This window comes from Chiroxiphia lanceolata, chromosome 2, assembly GCF_009829145.1.
Source record: "Chiroxiphia lanceolata isolate bChiLan1 chromosome 2, bChiLan1.pri, whole genome shotgun sequence".
NCBI classification, from domain to species: domain Eukaryota; kingdom Metazoa; phylum Chordata; class Aves; order Passeriformes; family Pipridae; genus Chiroxiphia; species Chiroxiphia lanceolata.
Genome location: NC_045638.1, coordinates 118,635,066 through 118,658,695, shown reverse-complemented (window position 1 = coordinate 118,658,695; position 23,630 = coordinate 118,635,066). Strand labels below are relative to the sequence as shown.

At 48.2% G+C, this 23,630-nt stretch overlaps 1 protein-coding gene across 1 annotated transcript; it reads right to left on the bottom strand.

Moving 5' to 3' along the window:
• Positions 1-932: 932 nt before the first annotated feature.
• Positions 933-22,904, bottom strand: LOC116782141 (T-lymphocyte activation antigen CD80-like). Its single transcript, XM_032678326.1, has 7 exons — positions 22,790-22,904; positions 22,566-22,645; positions 10,634-10,966; positions 8,745-9,026; positions 6,537-6,662; positions 3,563-3,686; positions 933-1,727 (listed from the first exon to the last, which is right to left on the bottom strand). Exons 2-6 carry the CDS (start codon positions 22,630-22,632, stop codon positions 3,580-3,582), a joined length of 915 nt encoding a protein of 304 aa, XP_032534217.1. The 5' UTR covers positions 22,633-22,645; positions 22,790-22,904; the 3' UTR covers positions 933-1,727; positions 3,563-3,579.
• Between the last annotated feature and the right edge of the window lie 726 nt (positions 22,905-23,630).

Below are 23,630 nucleotides of genomic sequence, written 5' to 3'. Positions count from 1 at the left end.
TCACTTATGTTCTGTTTGCAACCAGAATACACAAGTGCAGAGTATTGTTTCTTTATCACCCAGCTTATCTCCTTTTCTCTGTCAACTCTAAGAATGTTCTGGAGTTCCCATTACACTTTGTACAATGGGGAAGCAGTAAAAAAAAAAAAAAAAAAAAAAAGATGGGACAAAACAACTCTGCAGGAGTAGAAGGGGAGCAGTGCCTTATTTTTTACTAGTGACTTGATCTCGTAACTCAATATTCCATAAACCACTTTAATCTTCCTATTTTCTCCAGCAGTTTCTCTCACAATATGTACCCTCTAGAAAAAAAAGTGAAATGGATGGAATGTGTCCTTGCTGTGTCCTAGGAAGATAAACAGCTCAGGCAACAATACATCCCACGGAGGTGCTTTCAGGCTTTGGTCTGCCCTGATAACATGGATAGAGCACTAAGGGAATGGGTCCAGCTTGCAGAGCAGAAGGGAAAAACATACCTGTAAAACTCAGGGCAGGGTTCAGTTAGGTTAGTATGCAGAGTTGCTTAGGAAGCTTGTTGGGGCTTTTTCTTCCTTTCCCCTTAAAATGAGAAATCAATTTTTCCTACACGGTAGGCAAGAATGTCAGCCAGATCAGATGAGTCCTATCCAGTATTAGCATTCTGTAGGGAAAATCCTTCAAGTCCTGGCTGGGTGGAGAGAACACTGGCAGAAAGCAGCAACATTCAGTGCAAAGTAAGTCCTTAGGTTACTGTGAGAGACTCCCAAGAACCTGCAGAGCCTCCCCTAACAAGTGTCCCTAGGCAGATGTACCAACACAAGCAGACCTGTGTTTATGAAGCAAGGCCCTGAGTTAGGTTCCATTACAGTAGATATGTGAGATAACCACTGACTTTAACACAAATTTCAGTGGGGCTTTACAGGTAGGAAGGAATGCACATAAAAGCTCATACATTTGTATGCACACGTGTGCCCTCACACAGCAGTTTAATGGAGTGGCTGTGTTGGCTGGGTTGGCAAGGTCATCCTGTCAGGAGAGAAAGGCTATGAGAACTTGTGCCACTGCTGTGGGTAAGCAATATTAGTTGGCTGTTAGCTGTGCTGTCAGTGTCTATCGTTCCCTAAAAAATCTCATAGCACTGCAAATAAGCATGAGGCAGAGAGACTCACTTCCAAGGTGAATTTTTTTTCATGAAAAACGTGAGCATTGTTGCCTCTTTAGGGGTGAAGGGACGTGCATCCGTAACGGTCAGGTTCAAATCCAAAGTCCTCCGGCATGAAGAACTCGTGTGAGGCTGAATATAAAAGAAGTTTCAGCTTCTCCCAGTCACAACACGGAGGCACAGCCTGACTTGAGCTTGTGTGTCGGGGCCTGGGGGGTCCCAAAGGGCAGCTCTGCGTTGCTAAAGGGGCAGGCAGGCCCCTGGTTCCCACAGAAGCAGCGTCAAAGCCAGAGGTTCCCAAAGCCTTGAACTGGTGTGTCGATGCTGACGATGTTCTTCTTCTGCAGGAGCAGAGAGGGTCCTCCCAGGCCGGGGTTCCAGTGACCCCCTCGTACCGAGAGCACCCCAAAGCTTCTGTTTGACTTCATTCACATGAGATTATGTTGTCAGTCGTGTTTTCAGTCGTGGCAGCAGAGTTTTTCCTGCTGCTGCCATCCCCTTGCAGAGAGCCCAAGGGTCAACGCCACAAGCATTGCTGTACAACGAACGGCGGAGTCTGCAGTGCGGAATGCACGGGGTAAGAAACCTGAGGGATTCAAAGAAAAAGTATTTACGGATTTCTTTTTTTTTTTTTTTCCCCCCTCGCCCCTTCTTAATCTCAAACGTCGAGCGGAAATGTTGGCAGAGCCGACAAACGGGTATACACCTGCGACAGCCCTCCACGAGAGGGCTCCTGTTCCATGAAATCGGAGCTGCTCGGAGCGGCAGGAGCGGCGGTCCGGCTCGGCGCTTCCTGCAAAACCTCTGGAGTGTGCAGGGATGCTACCACCCCCTCTGCGGAGCGAGGATGGCTAATGAACGCGCTCCCCAATTTAAACAGCAGCGGGACGTGGCTCAGTACGCCCTGCGGTTCCCAGATGGCAGTCGGCCACCAAGGAAGCACAAGCTTCCATCCCCGTCCACAGGCAGCAGCTGTCCCAGGCGCTGGAGCTGGGAAGCGCCACCTACGGAAAAGCCTGGCAAACTTTTGTAACAAAACAGAGGAATGTGGAAGAATGGGTTTGTTCAGTAGGTGAACTCCTGCCGCTGCCATCACAAAACCCCCCAAAATTCAGGCTAACCAAGGCTCTAGTATCTGTCCCGGGCAGGGCCTTCCCCGGAGGAAAACATGAGTGGCTGTTCAGGTTTGGAAATGAGACGAGTGGCCCGAATGAGAGTTTCCCCTCCTTTCCACCTCAGAACTATCAAGCTTTTAGATCACCGCAGCACACAGCGTGACAAATTCAACGACTTGCAGGACTCCACAGCTGCTGCTCCGAGGCATTGCCCTGGCAATTCCGCCCTGAGAGCAGGAAATGCCGTCACCTGGATAATGGTGCAAATAAGAACAGCTACCTGCTAACCTTTCCTTCAAGCCAAAGCCAATATAATGCTTTGTAATCACAAAACTTTGGCAAGCCAGAGCCTCCCCCAGCCCGTCTTTTGCAACACCTCGTTGTTGAAGGTAACTCCTTTTAAGATATGAGTGTTTCCTAGGCAAGTCTTACGGAGGAAGCTTTTCCATTCCTCCAGCTGCTGAAGGGAATGGAGATATCTCAGAAGTGGACTGGCATAGCTGGTATTACTGGGAAAGCTGGAGTTGTTCTCTTGTTCACCCCTCCCTCACCACCATTTAGTCAACCCCTCATTTCTATTACCAGTGGTGTTTCCCATGTTTATGTATCAGATCAGCCAGAAGTAACTTCTAGGCGGTGAAGCCACACGTGGGACCTGTGGTAGTGATGAGCAACTTACAAATGAGTCCAAAAGGACAGGGACTAAAAGACTGCCCAGTTCTTAGTTGGGAAGTCCATAAAACGAGCAGGGCAGCAGCAGGGGATGTCCCTGCAGGTCCTGATAGCTGGAGGACTGTGCTGCAAGCCCACCTCTCAGATATTAATCAGCTTCCTTGCACAGGTTCAGAGCAGACACTGACGGTCGAAGCTGTCAAATGTTCTTTTTCTTTCTCTCTCTCTCTCTCTTCATCCCTATTTAGTCCCAGAAATTTTACGTTCATTAATGAAATGAATGCCGAAGAAATTTCCACACCATCCACACAGGGCCCATTCTATGGAAAAAGCAGCTTAGCAGCCCAACAAATTCAGTCCTCTAACGTTTTTCACTAGATTTTCACTAGAAATTTGAAATAACCCAAACAAAGCAGTGCCCCACAAGGAATGTGAGCATCATTCCTCTGGTCACTTGACTGGGAAACACAACGTGTCCAGGTTGGGAATAGGGCCCTACTGCTGTTACTTACCCTAAAAGACAGCCCATGCTCATATTAAAAGGCACACGTGGTGTTGTGAGCTAACATGGCATGAGAATCCAGTGGTATTTGAGAAGCTATTTTGCCAAGAGAAGACTGGTGAAGAAAACTACCTGCAAATGCAATCTGGTCATACAGATGATGTTTCAGATGTCACTTTGAGGCTCACAGGTGGCTTCGTACCTTCCTTCATACCCTCTCCCACGGGATCCCGGGGCTTACAACAGTGAGGACAAACTGAAATTTGGAATCAGAGAAGACATAAAAGTGATGACTCCAAATGTCCTCTTCAACAAAGTGTAACTGAGAGTGGGAAGAAAGGAGAGAAGAAATTAAAGAGATCCTTTAGGTCTAGTTACTTCTATTTTAATCTGGCAGGACTCACCCCTGCAGTACATCCTAATATGCTTGGCCCATAGCCATAGTCTGATCTGATAGAAAGCTCTGTTATGTATAAATATTGTCAATATAGTGTCATATGGATAAAACAGTTCTCATTAGCACAGGTATGGAACCTCAGCCTGGCATAAAGACAGGTCGGTACCTGCTAAGATAAGTCAGAAGGGAAATAAAAGTTACACATCACTAAATGCAGTTTTCCTATCAAATGAAAGAATGCCCGTGTTAAAACCAACAAACTCTTTCAGTGCTTTAAAAGGAGCTCGGAATAAACAAGTCCACTACGTACCTCAGCATCTATGGATGACTTTTGTTTTAACTGTTCAGGTTGAATCTCTACTACCACAGCAAAGTGTACTTGCAGAAATCATGCAACATGAATCATAAGCCATTCTTTAAGTGACCTCTAATCTTGGTGCTCTGTGTTTGCATTCCTTAATTACTGTAAAGACAGGCTGTGAACCTCAACAAAGCATCTGCACGTTTTGGTCACCACAACAATCGCGCATCTGAGAACTCTTACTTCCGTTTCACTCTGCCTTTCTATTCTTCCCTCCCACACTTCAGCTCTCTGAAGCATGGCCTTTTGAGCTCAGAAACCACTCTTAGCATCAAGGCAACTCCTGACTCAGCTTTCCATGGGCCAGAGCAACAGAGGTACTCTCAGACCTACTCTGAGCTCCCACAAGAGCTCTTGAAAGGTGACCTGCAGCAGCACCAGTAGGAAGCACTCTTAGGGCAGGTATTTCCCTTCCCAGATGGGTGGCAATGCCCAGCAGCACTGAAATGGGACAACTATACAAACTGGGAAGTTGGATGTAAACTCTGGCTTCAGTTACCTACAGTGTACACTTGGGCTGGAAAGTGGCTGTACCGAATAGCACCACCTGACCTGGCAAATCCACTCCCTGTGCATATTATGCAAATGGGACTGAAAGGGAAATTCCAGCTTGTGCAGCCCTGTGCCATGCTGTTGCAGGTGATTGCATTCTACCACATGGGTATGCTTTTTACATCTGCTTTAAAAGCAACTTGGTCCCTGTATAAAAGACTATCTCAGAATGCTCCGGAATCGTGCTAATTTAATGGTGAGGAACCTTTTAATTTCCAGCCAATATTTGTTTAGAGCCAAATCTTCCAATTCCAGTTCATTTTCTCCTATAATTAGAAGTGCATTATACATGCAGCTAACAGCACAGGCTGTGATCAAATGTGATTTTCTAGGTTTCAGCCTGCTCATTGCTCTCCCATTGACACAGCCCCAGGGAACAGCAGGGGACAGCCAGCACTGGTGTCACAGGGGCACAGGAGTGGAAAATGAGGAGGTGCACAGGTGTAACCAAGAGTCACTACCTTCCAGAAGCTTCCTTTCTTTGTGATAAAGCACTGAAAGGAAATCAGCCCAGCCTGACTCAATGGTCACGCTGGTTTTTGAAGGGATGTGGTCGACGAGGAGGGGAAAAGAAAAATAGTAATGCAACCTCCACACCTCTGACTTGGGAGTGAACTTGTCTTGAGTAGAGGTATCAGAACACACAAGCATGACAAACTTACAAGTGTCTGTAAGCAAACTGAGTCCCTGCTGTCCAGCAAACAGCCTTTTCCAAAGGGGGAGTACCACGGTGACCACGATGGGCTGAGGTGCTCAGAACTGGGGGCTCCCGGTTTAAGTGGCCTGAGCACAGAGCCCCTCCCAGTGTGGGATTCTTGTTGTCCCCACACAGGGCTTCCCCAGTGCCCTGACAGAACTGGGTGTGGTGGTATTTATAACATGTTGCAAGGCCTGCTGTCATTCTCCGTGACTGCTCTGCAAAGCTGCTAACAGGGTGTGGATAAGACATCTCCTGCTGTTGACTTTCAATCCTAGCTGCCTTTATAAATCCATTAGATGTCTACCCACATCTTCAGGGGCTTTCTGGTGAGGTCAGATTAGACATGATTAGGAGCAACAGCTAACAGATGAGATTTTTTGAGGGGGAAAAAAAAAATCTACTTAGCTGCCAGCTAACCCTGAGGTGTTTGAGATCCCCTTTGACATTGGAAAGCTCCTGGAGACACGTCTGGAATCACTGAAGACTTCATAGGGTGGGACCAGGCGCCTCACCTGTGCCATTGTGGGCCACACAAAGAATACAAATCCAATTCTCCTGATTGGTGTTCTCCTAAAAGTGGGGCACTGCTATGCTGAAGTGTTTTCTGTGGCCCTAACACTATGTATTTTTGTTACTTTGGCTCAGTGACTATCTGAGGGATTGTCTAAGTAGGGTGTGGAGAGAGATCCAATTTTGAAACTCTCAGTGCTCAGCCATATCTATCATGATCACCAAAATTCTTGGCATCTTAAGGCATCTTAGGTCATATCCTAATACACAAAAATGAACCTTTGTGAATATCTTCATTTCTGTATACCCCTGGTTTTGGAAATATTCTGATCTGCTGGCAAAACTCCCCAACACCCTTTCACTCCCAAACCTGAACCCTAATGCTGCCTGCACACAAAATGTAGCAAGGTCATGAGCTGGACTTAGATTTTGTGACAGTGGATGCTGAAATGAAAAAAAAAAAAAAAAAGGAAATGAGAAGAAGGTAGAGAAATACCTAATGTGGCAGTATAGTTTCTATAAATGTGTACCTTAATAGAAACATAAGCAGTAAAAGACAGTTTCTTGAAAAAGGAGGTACACTTACCACGCCTTGGGAGGTATCTTGCTGCCAGGATGATTGCCAAAATGAAGGTGATAACAACGATGCTTGAAGCAGTAATGACATTATAAGGTGGAGGCACAGGAGGAACAACACAGTCATTTGTTTTTTCTGAGGCAGGAGAAATAAAAAAATAAAGGACACGACAGCTTATTGTCATTTTCACGTGAGAGCAGGTACATGAATTTTGGTGGCTCTGGCTGAGTTCTAACTCAGGTATTCAGCCTGAAAATGGACCTGTTCAATAAACAAACAGGAAAAGCTGGTGCCTTAATTTCTTCCACTTTGCCGCATTTGCTCTGTGCTGAAATTTTTAACATATCCACAGAGTGTGAAATGCTGGGGTTTTGTCCAGAACAGAACTGAGACAGGCAATATTTAAAAACACATGAGCTGTTTTAAAGGAAGTATTTGGGCTTGGTGGAAGAGTCTGAGTCCGCAGCTAGAAAATTTCCATTTTCAAAGCTACCCTGCAGTTTTCCATACTGTTTTCATCAGATTTATGCCTAATTCTTTTCCCTTTGGATTCAGAGGTGAAGGAGAATGATGCATTAAACAGGCTAGAATAGACTTGTTTTTTCTGTGTGGCAGGAAAACAGTGCTATGGCAGAGTTCAGCTTCAGTGGATCCACGCTTGTTAAATGAGGAAATTCTTTCTAAGTGCATCCTATGGCTTTTAAAGCACAAATGCCATTCAAATACCAGGTCTGTGTCATGCTTTTCACCACAGGAGATGACATTCCACCGCTGGGATATAAGAGCAGATACCAGGCTGTTCCTGTACACTACAGGACAACCCTAATTCAGCAGGAGGGACAGACTTGCTGCATGTCTGTAGGTCTCCAGAGCTCTGTGCACAGATCTTCAGTTTTTCATCATCTGCATCTGGCAGAGTTGAGCATCATTCCACGTCTAAGACACTGGCCTGATCTGCTGCACAGTCTTTCCCCCCCACTGTAGGGTTTGCCTCCTGTGTTTACCAGAGGCTGTATTCTGCCTGGAAGTCTGTTCATGAAAGACTTGTCTAAAGGACCAATTACATCATACCATAATGGGAGTGGTTCTATATCTTAAAAATCAAAAAGCAGGGGGTTTGTGACTGCTGTGACTGTGTCGCTGTTGATTGCACCCTCCTCTGACAATCTGTGTGACAACAGTGTATTACTATTATTGGGGTTTTTTTGTTGTTGGTCTCCTTTTCTATGTAGCATGATATTCATAACCTTCTTCCATTAGCACCTCTAGGGACATTATGTGCTACATCCAGCAATAGCCAATATTCATAAAGCAGTGGTTCCTGGCATTTGTTCTGAAGCTGAATGGCACCTCTCCCCACAAGCCCCTTTGATTTTAGTAAGGTAGATGAATAAGCTACCTTGATGAATAAGGTACAACTCCCTAGGAAAAATAGCACTTCTCTATCTTCCCCTGAAGGTGCCCTTATCTCTGCAGTAAAAACATCAGACCCACAGACATTTCAGAACACTTTTTTCGGTAGCAACATTAAAAAAAAAAAATCCTTTTGGCTTTAAGAATTTTCTGGCAAATCCCCTTCTACCGCAAAACATCTGGACCGTAGTATGCTGCCTTCCCTCATGCTGTTTCCACTTGTGCCTCAAGCTTTTCAAAGCACAGAGTTATCTATTATGCTATCACTTCTAAGCCAGGCTCAGTGATGGAATTCTTTTCGTATGAGTTAACCCTATATTACATTTGAAAGCAGAATTTTGTCTAGACCCCAGCTGAACAGTTTCTTTCACTGAAGCAGGGACAAACATGCTTGTTTAAATGAGGAAATTCTTTTTAAGTGCATCCCGTGGCTTTTAAAGCACAAATACCATTCAAATACCAGGTCTGTGTCATGCAGCTGGCAGCAGGACTGTGCTGGTGCAGAGGGGCACTGGATGGTGGCAACCCTGACCTGTGGGAGCAACTGAGCCTGACATCACCAGATCACAACAGGATCCAATTGCCTTCTCAGCCCAGCTGTGACAGAGGAGCAGCAGGAAGACAAAGCCATCACCGCTTGTCAGTCACTGTTGTAACTCTCCCTTCCCACTCCTGCTGTCTTACAGCCTTTAAAACATTTTGGCGCGCAGCTCGCAGGTGGGGTCGTTGCGTCATCCTTGCGTGAACGGTTACACGGAACGGTTTTGTAACAAAAAAAAAAAAAAAACCATTAACAGCACGTACCCAGAAGCAAACTGGTGGACTTGGCCAAGCCGTCGTATTGGACAGAGCAGGTGACGTTGGCGTCGCCGGTCACGTTGAGCACCAGCGTGCCGGTGACGTTGTAGGGGCTGAGGCTGGACTCGGACACCCAGCTGGCATTCCACTCCACAGACATATTGTTGAGGGCTCCAGAGATTCTGGGCTTGGGGAAACCTCCATGAGAAGAGCACACTATCACCATCTCGGCTGATTCGCAGGAGCTAGCGGACACCTCTGCTGTCACGCTGGGCTGGCTGAAGTCGGCTGAAGCAAAAGAGACTCGGTTACCATTCCGTCAGATCACGGCGAGAGTTGAGGTCCCCATCGCCCACAGTCAGAGTAAAGGCTCCCCCACAGGGCATACTCCCCCTGCCATAATTTAATTGGCCTCTCTTGTGCCATATAGCCAGTCAGAGAGCTGCAGCAGGTTGCTCAACTCACTGCACAATGGTCCTTTTTGGAGCAGCTACTGGTTTTAGTGTGTGTTTGCTCCCTGCCTGACTCATCGTGTGACCACGTGACTGCTGGGATCTGTGCAGGGCAGATGCTGGTCCTTGGTGTGTCCTCCGTGGCTTCTGCTGCCCACAAAGCTCTGGGATACCAAGTAACTTTTAACCAGTGAAAGAAACTTGCTCAACACTGTGTGGCTGACCAGTGGCGAGCAAGGAGAGACACAGATTTCCCTCCAAGCCCACTGTCTGTTGAGCAATATGACACTGCCATCCAGTCTAGAAAGTCCCTTCAGACATCCCAGCCTGCTTCCAGCAGGGATGAGGGAAAATTTCCCTTTCCCAATCCCCAAAATAACCGATTCCACTTTACCAAAAGGAACAGAAGTCTACCACAATTGTTCCAGCTGGCCTGCTAAGACAGCGAGGGAATTTCTGGAAGGAAAGAAACTGGAGTATTTGTGGCCAGGAAAAGAGATCCGTAGTTTCATATTTTTCATGCAGTGAAGTCCTCAGCCCTCATGGTTAGAGAAGGTGCTGGTAGTGCACTTCCCTTTTTTCATATCAGTTCCCAGAAAGAACACTAATTTTGTCTCCTTGCACGTATGCCCACCATGCCCTCAGACAAGCAGGCAGTGGACAAACTTCAGGAGCTGGTTTGTTTTTTAGTTTTGTTGGTCTCCCTTCCAGATGGGGAATGCTCCTTCACTGACTTGTCTGGGAGATTCCTGCAACTCTCTGCTGTTAAAGGTATTCAAAGGTATGTATATATTTATATATGCCACCAATATCTCTATCTTCAGCTGAGACCAACCACCACAAAAACAGGGGTGGAAATGGAAAATAATGTCAGTGGAACTTTTTGTGGTTCGGGTTCATTTTGAGCAAAGGAACTTGGTTTATTTAAGGTAAAAATACTCAGATCTCCAACTGAGTTCAACCTTGGGCTGTGGAGCTGCGGTGCAGCCAGTGAACTGGCCAGCCCCCGGAGAGCCTGGGCTTACCAGGGGTTTGGATGCAAGCCTGGAATGCTGCTGTGGCCACCCCCTTCCTCTTTCAGCTTGGATGCTTGCCATGCACCAAGGGCTTGGTCTGACTTTGCCCAGAAGACATCAGGGGCTGCCTAGGGGACTCACCAGCAGTGGTACCTGGGGAGGGGTCCTGGGAGGGGTCCTTTCACAACAGGGAGGCATCAAGGGGAGGAGGTTGGGCTGGTGGTGTTAAAGCCAAACTCTCTGTACCTGGGGTAGCTTTGGAAAGGTAAGTAGGGAGGCTGCTAGAGTGGAAATACTTAACACATCTTCCATCACTCTTTTAGGCTGCCTGATGGAAGCCTACCTGCTCCACTACGATAAAGCTTGGAGGAGTGTCCTTTACACCCAACAGCTGGCACTGGGGGGTGTCAGGAGACAACCCACCTACCTGTAACAAAGAGGGTGACGCTCTCGTCACACACAACAGCGGAGTTGTGCTGAACCACACACTGGTAAGTGCCATTGTCCAGGATTTCCATGGGGGAGATCCACAGGATGAGGTCCCAGGGGTCCATCTCTGTGCGGTTCCTGTACCGGTCGTGAACCTCGATCATCTTCCCGTCGGAGTAGGCCAGCACCACCACCGTCACCCCCGGAAACTTCTTCTGCCAGTAGGCCCGGTAATTCTGCAGGCTTTCTGAGCGCGGGATTTCATGGCAGCAAGGCAGGCTGACCTTTTCCCCCAGTTTGCTCCTGACTACTCTCTTCTCCCGTGCTTGGCCTGTAGGTGAGGGGGCAAACAAAAGTCAGTGAGACAGTGGTATGGCCTCGTGGCGGGACCTGCTGCCCAGAGCTCACCTCTTTTGGCTCTGCCTGCACCCACCGAGTTTACAGCTCGGTTTACAGCTTCAGCTCTGCACTGAGGGAAGGCCTCCCTTGGCATTGCCTTTTACGTCATGCTCCAGTCCTGCTTAGGATCCTGAGCACACAAGGATTGCTGAAGGCAAAGGCAGGAGGAGTGTTACCTGCCTGAAGAGGAATTTTGCCGGCCCCCTTAAAAAAAAACACACCTCACTGTCAAGAATTGCCATTATTCATGTAAAGAGATAGAAACATACATGCACAAACTTCTGTCTCCTCTGCTATCCCTTTGCAGAGCTCAGTGTCCAGAAAACCTCTGTAACTCTCTGGATTTGATCCCTGTATGGGTCATTCGCTTCAGACACTTGTGGGTCCCTTCCAACTCAGAACATTTTGTGAAGTTATGTGCACTTTGACCACATTAGCAGTAATCCCCCTACTGAGCACTATGACTATCATGCACTCCCATGAGCAGCCTTGCTTTCCCATTCCCTCCTCTTTCCAGTGGGTAAGTGCTCACAGGGGCCAGGACCTAGGAGGGAGCAGCCTATCAAAGAGCTCCTGCTGCTGCTGAAAGGTGACCCAGCATTAATGCACGGTCCTGTGCTGCAACAAGGCAGATGGCTGAGCTTTCACCTGAATTTGTGCAACCCTGGGGGTGATGTGCACCCTGCTGTGTTAGTCCAGAAGGTCGGGTCACTTCACACTTTCCCTGCTTGCCTCAGCCTCGCTACCTTAGCTCTCACCTCCAGTGGTGGAAGTGGGATATCAATCCATCCACTGATGAGAGCAGGAAAACAAGGAAATAGCTGGCTTCAGGACAGAAGAGATTCAGATTCCTTCTTCCTTCCCTGCAGAACACATCTCAGTAAACATGTCAGAGAGAGGAAGCAGGAAAGTCCTGACAGGCGGAGTGTCACTGGTGGAGGTGAGAGCCCACCAGACAAAGCCTCTGCCTGATGCATGAACTGAAAGCTTGACAAAGCTGAGCCTAAGAACTGCCACCCTCCCAACAAAGTCTGGCTGGTGCTGGCTCACACTTCACAGTCTCTAAGATTCTATGAAATAAGCCTCTCCCCTGCAGCACACCTACCCCTGTCCCGTTTCGCACACCTTACACTAAATCTGTAGGAAACACACTGAAAAAAAATGCTGTGGAGGTCCTGGCAACACTATGGCATGTTTTAATATTAATTAATATTTAATTAAATAAAATAGAATGCAATTAAATTAGCAACTTCTTATTTAACTGGCTTCCCTCCACTCAGCTGCTCTGTTGATCTTCCAAAGGGAAAGATTCAATTCCCACCACCCCCCACTACCTGCACTTCCCCTTATAATGTGTTGCAGATTCTGAGCAACCAAGCCCACTCTGACCTCTGTCAGCCAGAAATTGGCAGCAAAAAGGTAGAAAAACTAGTTCTTCCACACCACCTGGGATAAGAACTGCCAACCTCTGGCAGCCTGAAATTTAGGGATTTCTTGACATCAGCAGTTCAACTGCTACTCCTTCAGGAAGAGTTCTTGCCCCTTCAGGAATGTATATATATTTTTGGCTTTCAAAACTTCGTGTGGTGATGAATTGCACAATTTGATTACATGGTGTGTGGAGAAGCATTTCCTCCTGTTCACCTTAAAAGCAACCTGCTTCAGGCTGCGACTCCTGAAGTTCCTTCTCCTCTTTGTCTGTGTGCATTTGTGTGTACGTGTGCTTTTTCCCTCGATCACATCAGCTCAGCTCCTACTATTGTTGGAGAGACTCAAAAGAGCAGCCAGACAGCCAGTCAAACTTTGGGATTGTGGAGCCTGATAAAGACCATTTTCTATTTTCTTTTGTGGCAGTAGGGGAAGAGTGGGCGTACAGTAAATGTCAGGGTGACATCGCATCATGGGTTGCATGAGGTTCTTCGTACCTTGCCCCTAAGAGTCTCCTCTGCAACCAAAAGGAGAACAAAAACCTTTTCAGCAGTACATGTGCAGGGGCTGGAAACTCCTGCTGATGTCACGTCTACCCTTAAAAGGCTCTGCAGCCCTTGAAACTGCAACCTGAATGCTGCAAGCCTGAAGGAACCAAAGTCTACAGAGAGTCATTCAGCCTCACAAAAGTCCCCTTTCGTTTTAAAGGTGAACTGCAAAGCAAAAATGAAAATTCAGTTCTCCCCCAATTCTGTGCTGAAGGCTCTCTGTAACCAGTCTGTGGGGAAGGTATTCACCGTGGAAATAATTTCTAATGGATTTTCTAGAAAACAAAGATCCCTCCTCTTCCCGCCCCTCTGAAGCCCACCCACTCCCTTGCTGTGCACACACATCTCTCTGTCACTGCAAGCCCGTGGCGTGTGCCAACACTGAGCTGATGAAAGGGATGACTTTCTGTTCCCTGTGCAGAAAAACATGTTTCATTCAAACTGCGCCTGTGCTGCAGATGCCCCACACAGCAGGGCTCATCAGAACAGAGAGGTGAGCGTAGAGGAAAATCATGGGTTCTTGTTTGCTCCAAGAGTAGTCAGCAAGCAGGAGAGCTCTACAGTCTCCTGTGTCCCTGTTTCCTTCATTCTTTGCCCCAAGCCTTGACTCAGAATTTCCCCAGCCACAGAGAGCTTGGGATGTTTGTGGCACATGAAGCCGCACAGCACAGGAGGGAGGGTTGCCTTTGGGACAGAAGTCCTGCAGAGACATTGGACAGTAAAGGGCAGCTGAAGACCTAGCAAAGCTCTAGAGAAGTAGCACCAAACTGTTGGAAACCTTCAGATAGGTCCTGGTGAACAGAAGCTCCAAAGCCATTCTCTTTCCCCTGCGTTCCCCATTTCTCTGCCCTTCTCAGCTGCTTCACCTTTGTTTGCTCTCACCTTGTGTTGCCTTGCTTTGCACACAATGCACAAAGCAGCACACATGAAAGGAAAAGTGGGCCTGGAGTCCCTTGCCAGCAGGTAAGACAGTGGATCTGCACATCTTTTTAGCAGACAGTCCTGCAAAAAATTCTAAGGCAAATTGTCAGCGGAGCTCCAAAACCGAGAGGGTAAAAACAGCCTTGCTTTCTTTTTTTGTTTTCCCCTTCAAGTTCCCTATTTGTCTTTGCAACAGCAGTTGCTATCTCTACTCACAAATTAATGGCATCACTGACTTTGCCTAAGACCATGCACTCCCACTCTGCCTGGGCACTGACACCTTCCTCCCACTCCATCTGTGTGTGGGCTGAAACAGGGACTTGGGGAAGCTCTGGGAGGAGATGCACAGCATGTGGTGGTGAGGTAAGGGCACTTCTGGTAACTGGGGCTGGGCTGGCTGAGCAAAACCCATCTCGTGGAGCTTCACTTTTCTCCTGGTGGCCATCCCCTGGGACCACACAAGAACCACACTTAGCAGTCCTCAGGTAATTGTGCAGATCAGGCACCTCATCTTCTGTGAGTTGCACATTCGCCCCAAACTTGCACGATTTATCCCTTGAGGGCAATGCAGTATTTTACAGGGATTTCCAAGCAAGACAGATAATCTGCGGAAAAATTAAGACATTTTTAAAAGCTGAGCCTTTAAAAGACGAGACACTCCCCCCTGGTCTTTTTTTTTTTTTTTTTTTTTTTTTTTTTTTTTATCCCAGGTGATTCTACCAAGGAGGAATGAGATTCTCTCAAAGGCTTTTCCATGGAGTCCTGTGCTACACTGGAATATGTGAAGAAATGCTTTGTATTTAAGCCAGTGCTGTGACAGACTCTTGTGAATACAGTGATCACAGTTGCCCAGATAACCTCTGTGCTCCTTCCACACAGACTCCACTCCAGCAAGTTCAGGCATGCAAAGGGAGGTCCAGGCAGGTAGAGAAAGGAGGAGTGGCCCCTTCCTCTTGCACTTCCCATCTTCACCTTGCCACGTTCCTCCTGAACAAAACAGCAACCTCGCCTTGCCCAGCTCTATACTGTTGATTTGGCAATTATTATAGTATCCCCCTGGTATTTTGGTGTCCGACTGCCTCAGCAGCCTTCACTCTTTGTTTTAATGCTGTTTGCACGTGTTTAGTGAAGAAATCCTTAAAGCCATGAAGTTGCTGTGAAAACCAGAGGACATCTTCCTGTGTCTATAGTCAGAAGGTCAGCTCGTCTTTCGGGGTGCACACTGATCACGCTTTTTTCCAGCAAGTAGTGAAACTATCAACATTACTTGTCTCCCTGAGCATAATTGATAAGCAGTGATGTACTGTAGGTAACACTCATTTTAGAGTGGTTCACAGGGTGCTCTCAACACATGCCAGCATCCAGTACGGGCCCAATTTCTTGGGCACGCTGTGCTCCCGCTGAAGCCCTCTATCTGACTGCAGTTTCCTTTGCAGGTTGCAGATCAACTCTCTGCTTTCTCCAGTCTTAACCCCTGGCTCACCAGAAAGCTGATTTCACTCCACCCTGACTGCCTTTTTGCCATGAAAGCCAGCAAGGCAACCCAGCCAGGCGGGAAACGAAAGGAAGCGCTGTCACTAAGTCACGGCTTGGTCAAAAAGCTGACTTGAAAGGGAAGGAAACTCCATCGATCGCCAAGAAAAAAGAAATGTTTCAAAATCTGCAATTCGCATCTGAGAAAACCAAAGGGAATCTGAAATACTTGGGTAAAGGGGCTCGCTGCAGCGCTGGGGCAGCTCCAGCCAGCCGGCACCCCTCCCTCTCCCTCTTGCTCGGGCTCAAGTTTCGGTACCTGGTTGAGATAAAGATCTACTTCTTTCTGAGTCACTGCTGGGACAAGCCCGCTGCCCGGGTATGTCCAGCCTGCTTTGTTTATAAACATGAGTAAGATCGCAAGTCGCTCGGCAGTTTTCTAATTCTGGCACTAGCTGGGAGATCAGATCCAAGCAAGGAGCTGGATGTGAGACACAGAACTACTTGGGGACGGGATGGGGACTTTATCGTGCCTGAAGATCTTCCCCCTTTGCCGCAGAGCACTCCACATTGGTGCTGCTGCTCAGGGAGGAGGGGACGGGGGGCTTGCTTATCTCCCACGCTGCATATCAGAAGGGACACCTCAGGGACAGAAGGACTTTTAACCTTCCCCCTTTCTCCATTCCCAGCACGTGGAATGTGACACTGCTAGAATTAGAAAGGGCAGGAAGAGACACTAAATCTGGATGTCCTCAGAAGATTTGCATATTTTAGTTCCTTTAGAGATCAAAATTCCTGCAACTGGCTCAGCACTCTTTACATTATGATTTCCCCGTTTGGGGGCAGAAACTAGATGAGGCAGTTGTGTAAGACGGGCCTTTGGGGGAGGTTTGTCACACTCAAAGACAAAAATAAATTTGTTAATTTTTTTCCCCTGCAGACTCTGTCTCTTGCTGACTGGATCACTTTGTACTTCCTCTATATTTATCTCCCAGCTGAAGATGTTCTCGGATAATTTTCCTAATTCCTCCAGTACCACTGCCATGCATGCTGCTGTCCTCATAGCAGTTTCTGAAGTTGAGGTCCTCCCCACTGCTTGAGGCTGTAGTTTTCTTCAGTGCTTGCTACATCTCATTGTCTTGCATGCTCCCCAAGTAGCCAGCCCCCTCTTGAAACTAATAGAAGGTGAAATTGTAACCAAGAAAATCAAGTATGATACCTCTCACATAAGCCCACTCTGAATTAGAAAAATTGTAATTTTGTTGTTGTCATTGTTGTTGTAGCTAAAGTATTTGCCCACAGCCATAGTGACATTCACCAGTGCAGCTGATGATGCTGCAGGCCTGCCAGCCATTATCCTGTTAGAAAAACCAGTCTCTGCTCAGGCACTGACTCACAGGATGCTCTGTAGACGACAGCCTTGACAGTAACCCCGCAGCTGGAGGACTGCCTGGAGGAGAGATTACACAGCCCTAGATAAGAGCACAGCACGGGGAATGGGAATTAACTGGAGGACAGGGAACAGGAATTAACTGGAGGATGACCAAGAGCAGTCCAGAGGTGTCTGTAAGAGTGAAATGAGAGACCTGGGCACGTGCTGCTGGAGGCACCGTCTGGGAGCTTCCTGGTGCATGGAAGGAGTTCTTTTGGCACTTCCCCCAGCACAGGGATGAAATCCTTGCCTGTTGAGCATTTAAAAGTGCACAAGGGTACCTGCTATGGCAACAGCAGCGCTGTGCAGAGAGACTTGCTTCAATGCTCTTTTCTATTAACTTTTTATATGACAGGGTAGCAATCTGGGCTCACCAAAAGGTGAACACCTCGGGATAGGTGTAGGTGTAGGTGCCACCATTAGCCATCAGTCAGCACTTTCTTTTCAGTCAGGGAGTCCCCAGGGACCAATGATATTTTAAAAGCACAACAGTGAAAAAGCAGAAGCAAAGCCCGTGGTATTTCCGTGTTGGGAGAGATTTACGTATTCTCGAATGAACTCCCGAGACTCCCAGTGGTGATGTCCCTCCAAGGAGGCAGAACAGCTACAATTAAACCTAAAGTTAACCTATTTAACAACAAAACTGACCTCCTTTTGCCAAGCAAACAGACTTCGCTGCATCCAGCACACCTGCTTTGACAACTTATAAAAAACCACCACATCTACATGTGCATGGTATTCATACAAGGAAGCACATGTTTAAAAGGAAGGAGAAGCCTTCAGCCTGGAGGAGAGAAGGCTCTGGGAAGACCTTAGAGCAGCCTTCCAGTACCTAAAGGGGGCCTGCAAGAAGGCTGGAGAGGGGCAGGTAGTGATAGGACAAGCTGGAGGGAAGGTAAGGACAGATATTAGGATGAAATTCTTTACTATAAGGGCAGTGAGGCACTGGAATAGGTTGCCCAGAGAAGCTGTGGATACCCCATCCCTGGAAGTATTCAAGGCCTGGCTGGATAGGGCTCTGAGCAACCTGGTCCAGCAGAAGGTGTCCATGCCCATGGCAGGGGGGTTGGAACAAGATGAGTTTTAAGGTCCCTTCCAACCCAAACCACAGTATGATTCTATGAGTGAGAAGTGGGAAGAAATCCTACGAGAATTTCTCTGAATGTGGAAGTTCTCCCCCAGCCTGGCACAACCTTGGGATGCAGCCAGACAACAAACTGGCACTGATCTCATGTCTTCCCAACACAAGTATAGGAGATATGTCTCCCCCTCCCCTTCCAATCCCACGTGCTCACTCTTGCAGGGCTCTCCAGAGTCTGGCTCAATACATCACGTTGGTATAAAAAAAGGGGGAAAAAGAGACTTTCTGCTGAGCTGGAAGGTGAAGTAGATCATCCAAGGATCAGACACGTGCTAGAACTAGTACAAAGGAGAGGAGGATCAATGTAGCCAGAGAGGAGCAGGACTGTGCCTTTTGATGGCAATGACCTTCTTTGTCCCCTCAGCTGTGCATCCTGTCTGTATCCACTCCCCTCTGGGTTACACAGCACTGGTGTAAAACCAAACGGGCACCAAAGACAGAGGGCTGGCCCCAACAGAAAACTGACTCACCACATGCAAGGCAGGGGAATAATTCCATCAGCAACATCCTTCATTTATGTCAGATTAATTACACCCATTAAAGCACATTTGAAACTCAAGAGTCGAGGTAACGATGAGCGGGAAAGGTGTGAGGGTGTACAGGGTGGCAACTCCTGCTGGTAACCTACCACGGTCAGGGAAAACTTCCACCCCAAACTTTGCATGTTTAAATGCAGGAATGTCCAACATTAACATTGCAAAAAGGATACAAATGTCTCAGTGATCCAAGAAATGCAAAAAAGCATGAGGTCACTGGAGCTATCCGGGTTTGGGGGAAAAAGGAAACTATGTGGGAGAAAGGAATGTTTGACCTGTAGCTTTACAAGCTTGGTATTTAGGTAGGTAACTGCATTTTGACTGTGTAAGGATGTGGCTTGTCTAAGTTTAATTTTCTGGTTGTTTTTTTTTTTTCTTTTTTCCTAAAGAATTCTTTCATTTAAAAAACACCCAACAGAAGAAGTAAAACAGAGTCTATAAGCAAAAGCAGGAGCCTTTAGCTGGGTTTCTGTTTCTCCAGATGAGCTCTTACAGCAGGTTTCACTCTGGATAGACTGACAGACAGGAAGAGGAGTTCCTTAGTTTCACTGCCCTTGTTTTTGAAGTAAAGACTTCTTTTTCTGCATATCTGGAACAGGGCGAGACAGAAACTCATCCGAAAAAAGAAATTCAAACAACAGCTGAAGGCACTAAGAGGAATAAGGCAGAAACTCAATTTGCACCATGTGATCAAGTGGGCAAACCTGGTATGTAAAGAAAAATTTCTGTGACCTCCACCATGAAATCTGCCCCAGCACAACAGCTACTGGAGCTGGAATGGAAATTAGACACCAAGCACCTACAGCTCACTGTTAGACACTTCAACATTTGGGGGTGGCCATGAAACAGGGAATCTTTCTCAACCCTATTTGTCCCTTTCTGAAACCCAGCTCCACTCCAAGCTCTTTATTGGCAGTAACATGTGGGAGGGGATTCCCAGAGTGAGTTACTTGTGAGCCAGCGTTCACTCACAATGCAGAGGGAAGTGGATTTTTCCCCCCCACTTCCCAACTCTCCAAAGCTGTAGGGAATTTTCCTCAAAACTTCTCAAAAAATTTCACCACTGGGAAGAAACCAACATTTAAGTGGTCCCCAGCTGGAAGAAAAAACTCCAGGGAAGCTTAAAAATACTCCCTGGACACAAAGCTGGGCTTGCTTGATCCCTGCAGTCAGTGCCTACACCACGTCTGCACACAGGGCAGGGAAAGGTCATACTGAGTGACTTCCAGCCACGTTGTCCTATCTAACAAATGTGACTGAGAACATCCTACAATTTGTAGGTAGGTGTGAAGGTGCAATGGCAGGAGAAAAACAAGCCCATGGGGATACCAGCAGTGCATTCAGATCATAAATCAAAAAGTCTGTGCTGCAATCAAGGCTGTTCTGCCACTTTTCCACTGTGCTGAGACAGCAGGACATCTGTGTCTCCAGCACCAGATGGCATCTCAGAAGCAGCTTTAAATTACACTGGCATTTCAGTGGGGCACCTCAGGTGAATGCCAGAGTAGGAAAATTCAATTCAAGGGGAAACAAATGGGTCTGCACAGCTCGGACATACATGAAATTCCTGTGAAATACAAACTTCAAATCATCCCTTTTAATAAAGCCCCCCATTAATGCCTTCTACTCCCATGACGTGAAAATTCAGCCTGGCATTCCCTGTATTACTGTTTTGCTCACACAGGGTTTACAGAGAGCAGTTGTTTCCATCCTAGTGTGCTCCCTGACCTTTCTGAGTGTTACAGCATGGAGCTGTGCCAGCATCAGGGCAGCTGGGCCAAAACAAGGACACAGGCTTTGGGAACCAGCCCTGACCATGCCTTGATGTGGTCACGAGCAGTCCCACATGGTGGCAGTTCTGTAAATGTTGGCCTTGGTGACTCGCTTAACATTGTGTGGGAAGTCACTGGCAGGACGATGGCAGGTGCCCAGGGCTTCACTGTTTTGCCACAACCAAGTCAGAACTCAGTCCCTGTGGTCGACCTAGGGAAGGCATCACCGACAAGCAGCAGTAAAACCTTTAAAACCCATTCATTTGTGGGTACTGCACCAAGTATTCTCAAGTGTCGCTAACGTAGGAATACTGATTTTCAGAGAGAAAAGTTTCAGGGTGTGTGTGTGTGTGCATACAGAGAGAGAAAGGAGGTGCATCAGCTGTCCTGTTCTTATCAGTCTGTGGAGCATCTGCCCCTGCAGCACCAGGACTTCCACAGCCTCCTCACATGAGACACATCTAACAATTGTGCTCCAAAACCTGAGAGAATGATTTTAGAATGGCTTGGCTTTCCTCTCCGTCTCCTGCAGAATTTAACCCCAGAATTTTGTAATCAGTCAGATTTGGAGAAGTCAGTTTTCTCATCAACAGGATGACCAAATCCTGCTGGCCCATGGGTTTGTGCCTTGTGTTTCCCAGCCCAGGCACATCTCCCCATGCATCCCAGCCCGTTCCCAAGCTCTTGGTGCCACGATGCTCCTTACAGCTCCCTTGCAGCTGCCTCCTGCCCTTCCTGTCATCTGAGGCATGGGGAGGGTTAGCCCAGGCTTTGGCTATTTGGGTGCTGCTCGTGGCTTCCAAGTAGCAGCCAAGGACCTCTGCATTTCTGCCACCTCTGCCTTCCTGCCAAATTTGGGTGAAATTGGTCAGGGGATTTGAAAGTTACAAGCAGAGGACGAATACAAAGAGGGAGAGATGGAAAGCAGGATAAACTATCATTCACTTAGTAAACTATCTTAGAATAAAACACTTAATAAACCATATTAAAAAAAAGTACAACTAGAGGAACACCTATTATCTATTATTCTATTATCAAACTCCTGTTTCTAGTAGTGGATATTTGTAGGCATCAGACCGTCTATTCAAGCATTACCCACCTTTGGCCAAGGAAAAAGCATCCTTTTTAGAGAAGATACGTGACCAGCGAATTACCACGTGCTCGTAATCACATTAATAACTTACTACAAGCTCTTAAAATACAGGGAGAGAAGCAGTTCTGCTCATGATAGATCGTTTGACCATTGCAATACGGGCAGAATAATCTGTGCTTGACACATGGTTTGCAAGCACAGAGGTAGGGGAAAGAGTGAGGGGAAGACAGGAGAGCCGAGATGTCAGAGTGGCATTTGAGGAAGCTGCTTTCTTTTCAAGTGAGCTCTGCGATTCACTCCCTGTTAAAGTCTCTGAGTTTTGTTTTAAGAGAGACTGAAACTTAAAATGAAACTGGGCACCAAGTATCTCCCAGTTTCACAATATCAGCACGAAAAACTCCTAATTTTGCCTCACTTGATTTTTAATCAAAGCCTCAGTTCTGCCCAGGTTTGCTCTAGAGTATCGTTAGCTGCAGTGAAACACCAAAGTTGCCAATAAGCACAATCTGTTTTGCATCCACAATGAACCCCAGCTCAGAAGTGAGTTTTTGTGTGGTTTCAAGGTTAACATTTCACACAGCTGAGAAGACTCATCCCAAGCCTCTTGAGGTCAGGAGGGATCTGTGGGCTCCAGTCAGCTTTGCGGCAGGTCCTCGAAAAAGGACAGGGGACAGCCCAGGCAGGACTTCAACGAAGTCCAGGGAATTTGTGTTGTTGGAGAAAGAACTCGCTCTGCACTGTGCTGAGCTGACCGGGAGGTTCAGAGAGCTCTGACCTGCTGCCTTTCCTTATCTTTCCCACCACACACCCACTGTTAACCATCCAAAAAACTGCAGAAACCACCCCACCACGGAAACCGAAGCCCAAGTGGCTGTGCCGCGTGCTCCCCACAGACATCGGCTGCCCCAAAAACACCCTCGTTTCTCTCACCCTGGCTGGGATTGGAGACCAGTTTGCCCCTCTGGGAGCTGTCAGGCTGGTGCAACTGGCCTGGGGAGCTGAGAGCTCAGGGATGCTCAGCGCTCACTGCCGCGGTGAGTAGCGCCGGTCACCCAAACCCTGGCCCGGGCTCAGCCCTGGCAGAAGACACCAGACGCAGTGTCCTGGGGGCTGACCGGCAAACGGGTGATGCTGCCTGCTGGGATCCGATCCCCTCCCGTGGCCCCGCACCGGCCGCTCCTGCTTACCCAAACCAAGGCAGAGCAGCGCCAAGAGCCCGAGCCCCAGCCACGTCCTCAACGCCAGGCACACCATCCTCCTGGAGCTCCTGGGGCAGGGGGAGAGGGGGACACGGTTAGGAACCACAGCACCCGCCGCTGCATCCCTCTCCTTTCCTGCCTGCTGCCACCCCGAAAAACCACGAGCGCCAGCCCAGCCTGCCCCGCTTCCCTCGCCGGTGCCCCAGGGGTACCTCTCAGTTCCTCGGGTGAGCGGCCACCCCGCCGGGGCAGGGCAGGGGATCAGCGCCGGGCCATGGGTGCCTGGCCGCTGCCACGGGCTGCCGAAAGGCTCTCTCCCCACCGGGGTGCAGGGGGAAGTCTGTGCGACGGGCGGGTGCCCATCCTCCTAAGTCACCTCGTCCGCCCACGGCTTCCTCGCAGGGCATGCGTAAGGATGCTGTGCCTGCCGCCCCCGCCGCGGGCGCTGCCCTCGTCCCTCGGGGGTGGTTCGGATGTGCCTCCAGCCGGGACGATTTCAGGCTGAAGGGCCCCTGCTTGTTGACCTGTAAGTGTCAGGCAGCGCCCGACACTTGGTGGGGCTTTGGAGTTTAGAGGCGCAGCTGAGATAAACCCCGGTGATAACTTCGGGAATAATCCCGTAAAATTACATCTGAAATTTAAAAAAAAAAAAATTTCCACCACCGTTTCAGGCCCAGCTGGATGTAATCCATCAAGTACAGTTCCATAACGAACATTTAGGAAGCACTGCTTAAGCTGCACGTGGTGGCTGCTATGGCCAAGCACCTGGGCAGGGACAACTGTCGGATGTGCCGCCAGGACCAAACAGGCTCTGGAGAGCATCCACCGGCCCTGGAGGGAGAGGTGGAGGGAGCATTTGCCCTCCCATGCCGGGTCCCCCCTCCTCCAGAAGGCACCCACTGCTCACCCAAGGCCTCAGCTCTGGATGGGGAAGGGGAAAGACATGGACTGTCCCTGCTTTAAAGCCTGGAAGGACAGACCTCACGAACCCAAGTGGCCAAACAAAGCCAGTCTGAAGCAAATCCCGAGCAGAAAAACAAACTGATTGAGAGT

Coding starts and splice junctions, on each gene's coding strand:
- LOC116782141 (XM_032678326.1), bottom strand. CDS start 22,632: ATGGTGTGCCTGGCGTTGAGGACGTGGCTGGGGCTCGGGCTCTTGGCG. Junction 9,027..10,633: donor CGTCACCCTCTTTGTTACAG/GTAGGTGGGTTG, acceptor CTTTTGCTTCAG/CCGACTTCAGCCAGCCCAGC. Junction 6,663..8,744: donor GTCCACCAGTTTGCTTCTGG/GTACGTGCTGTT, acceptor CTCCTGCCTCAG/AAAAAACAAATGACTGTGTT.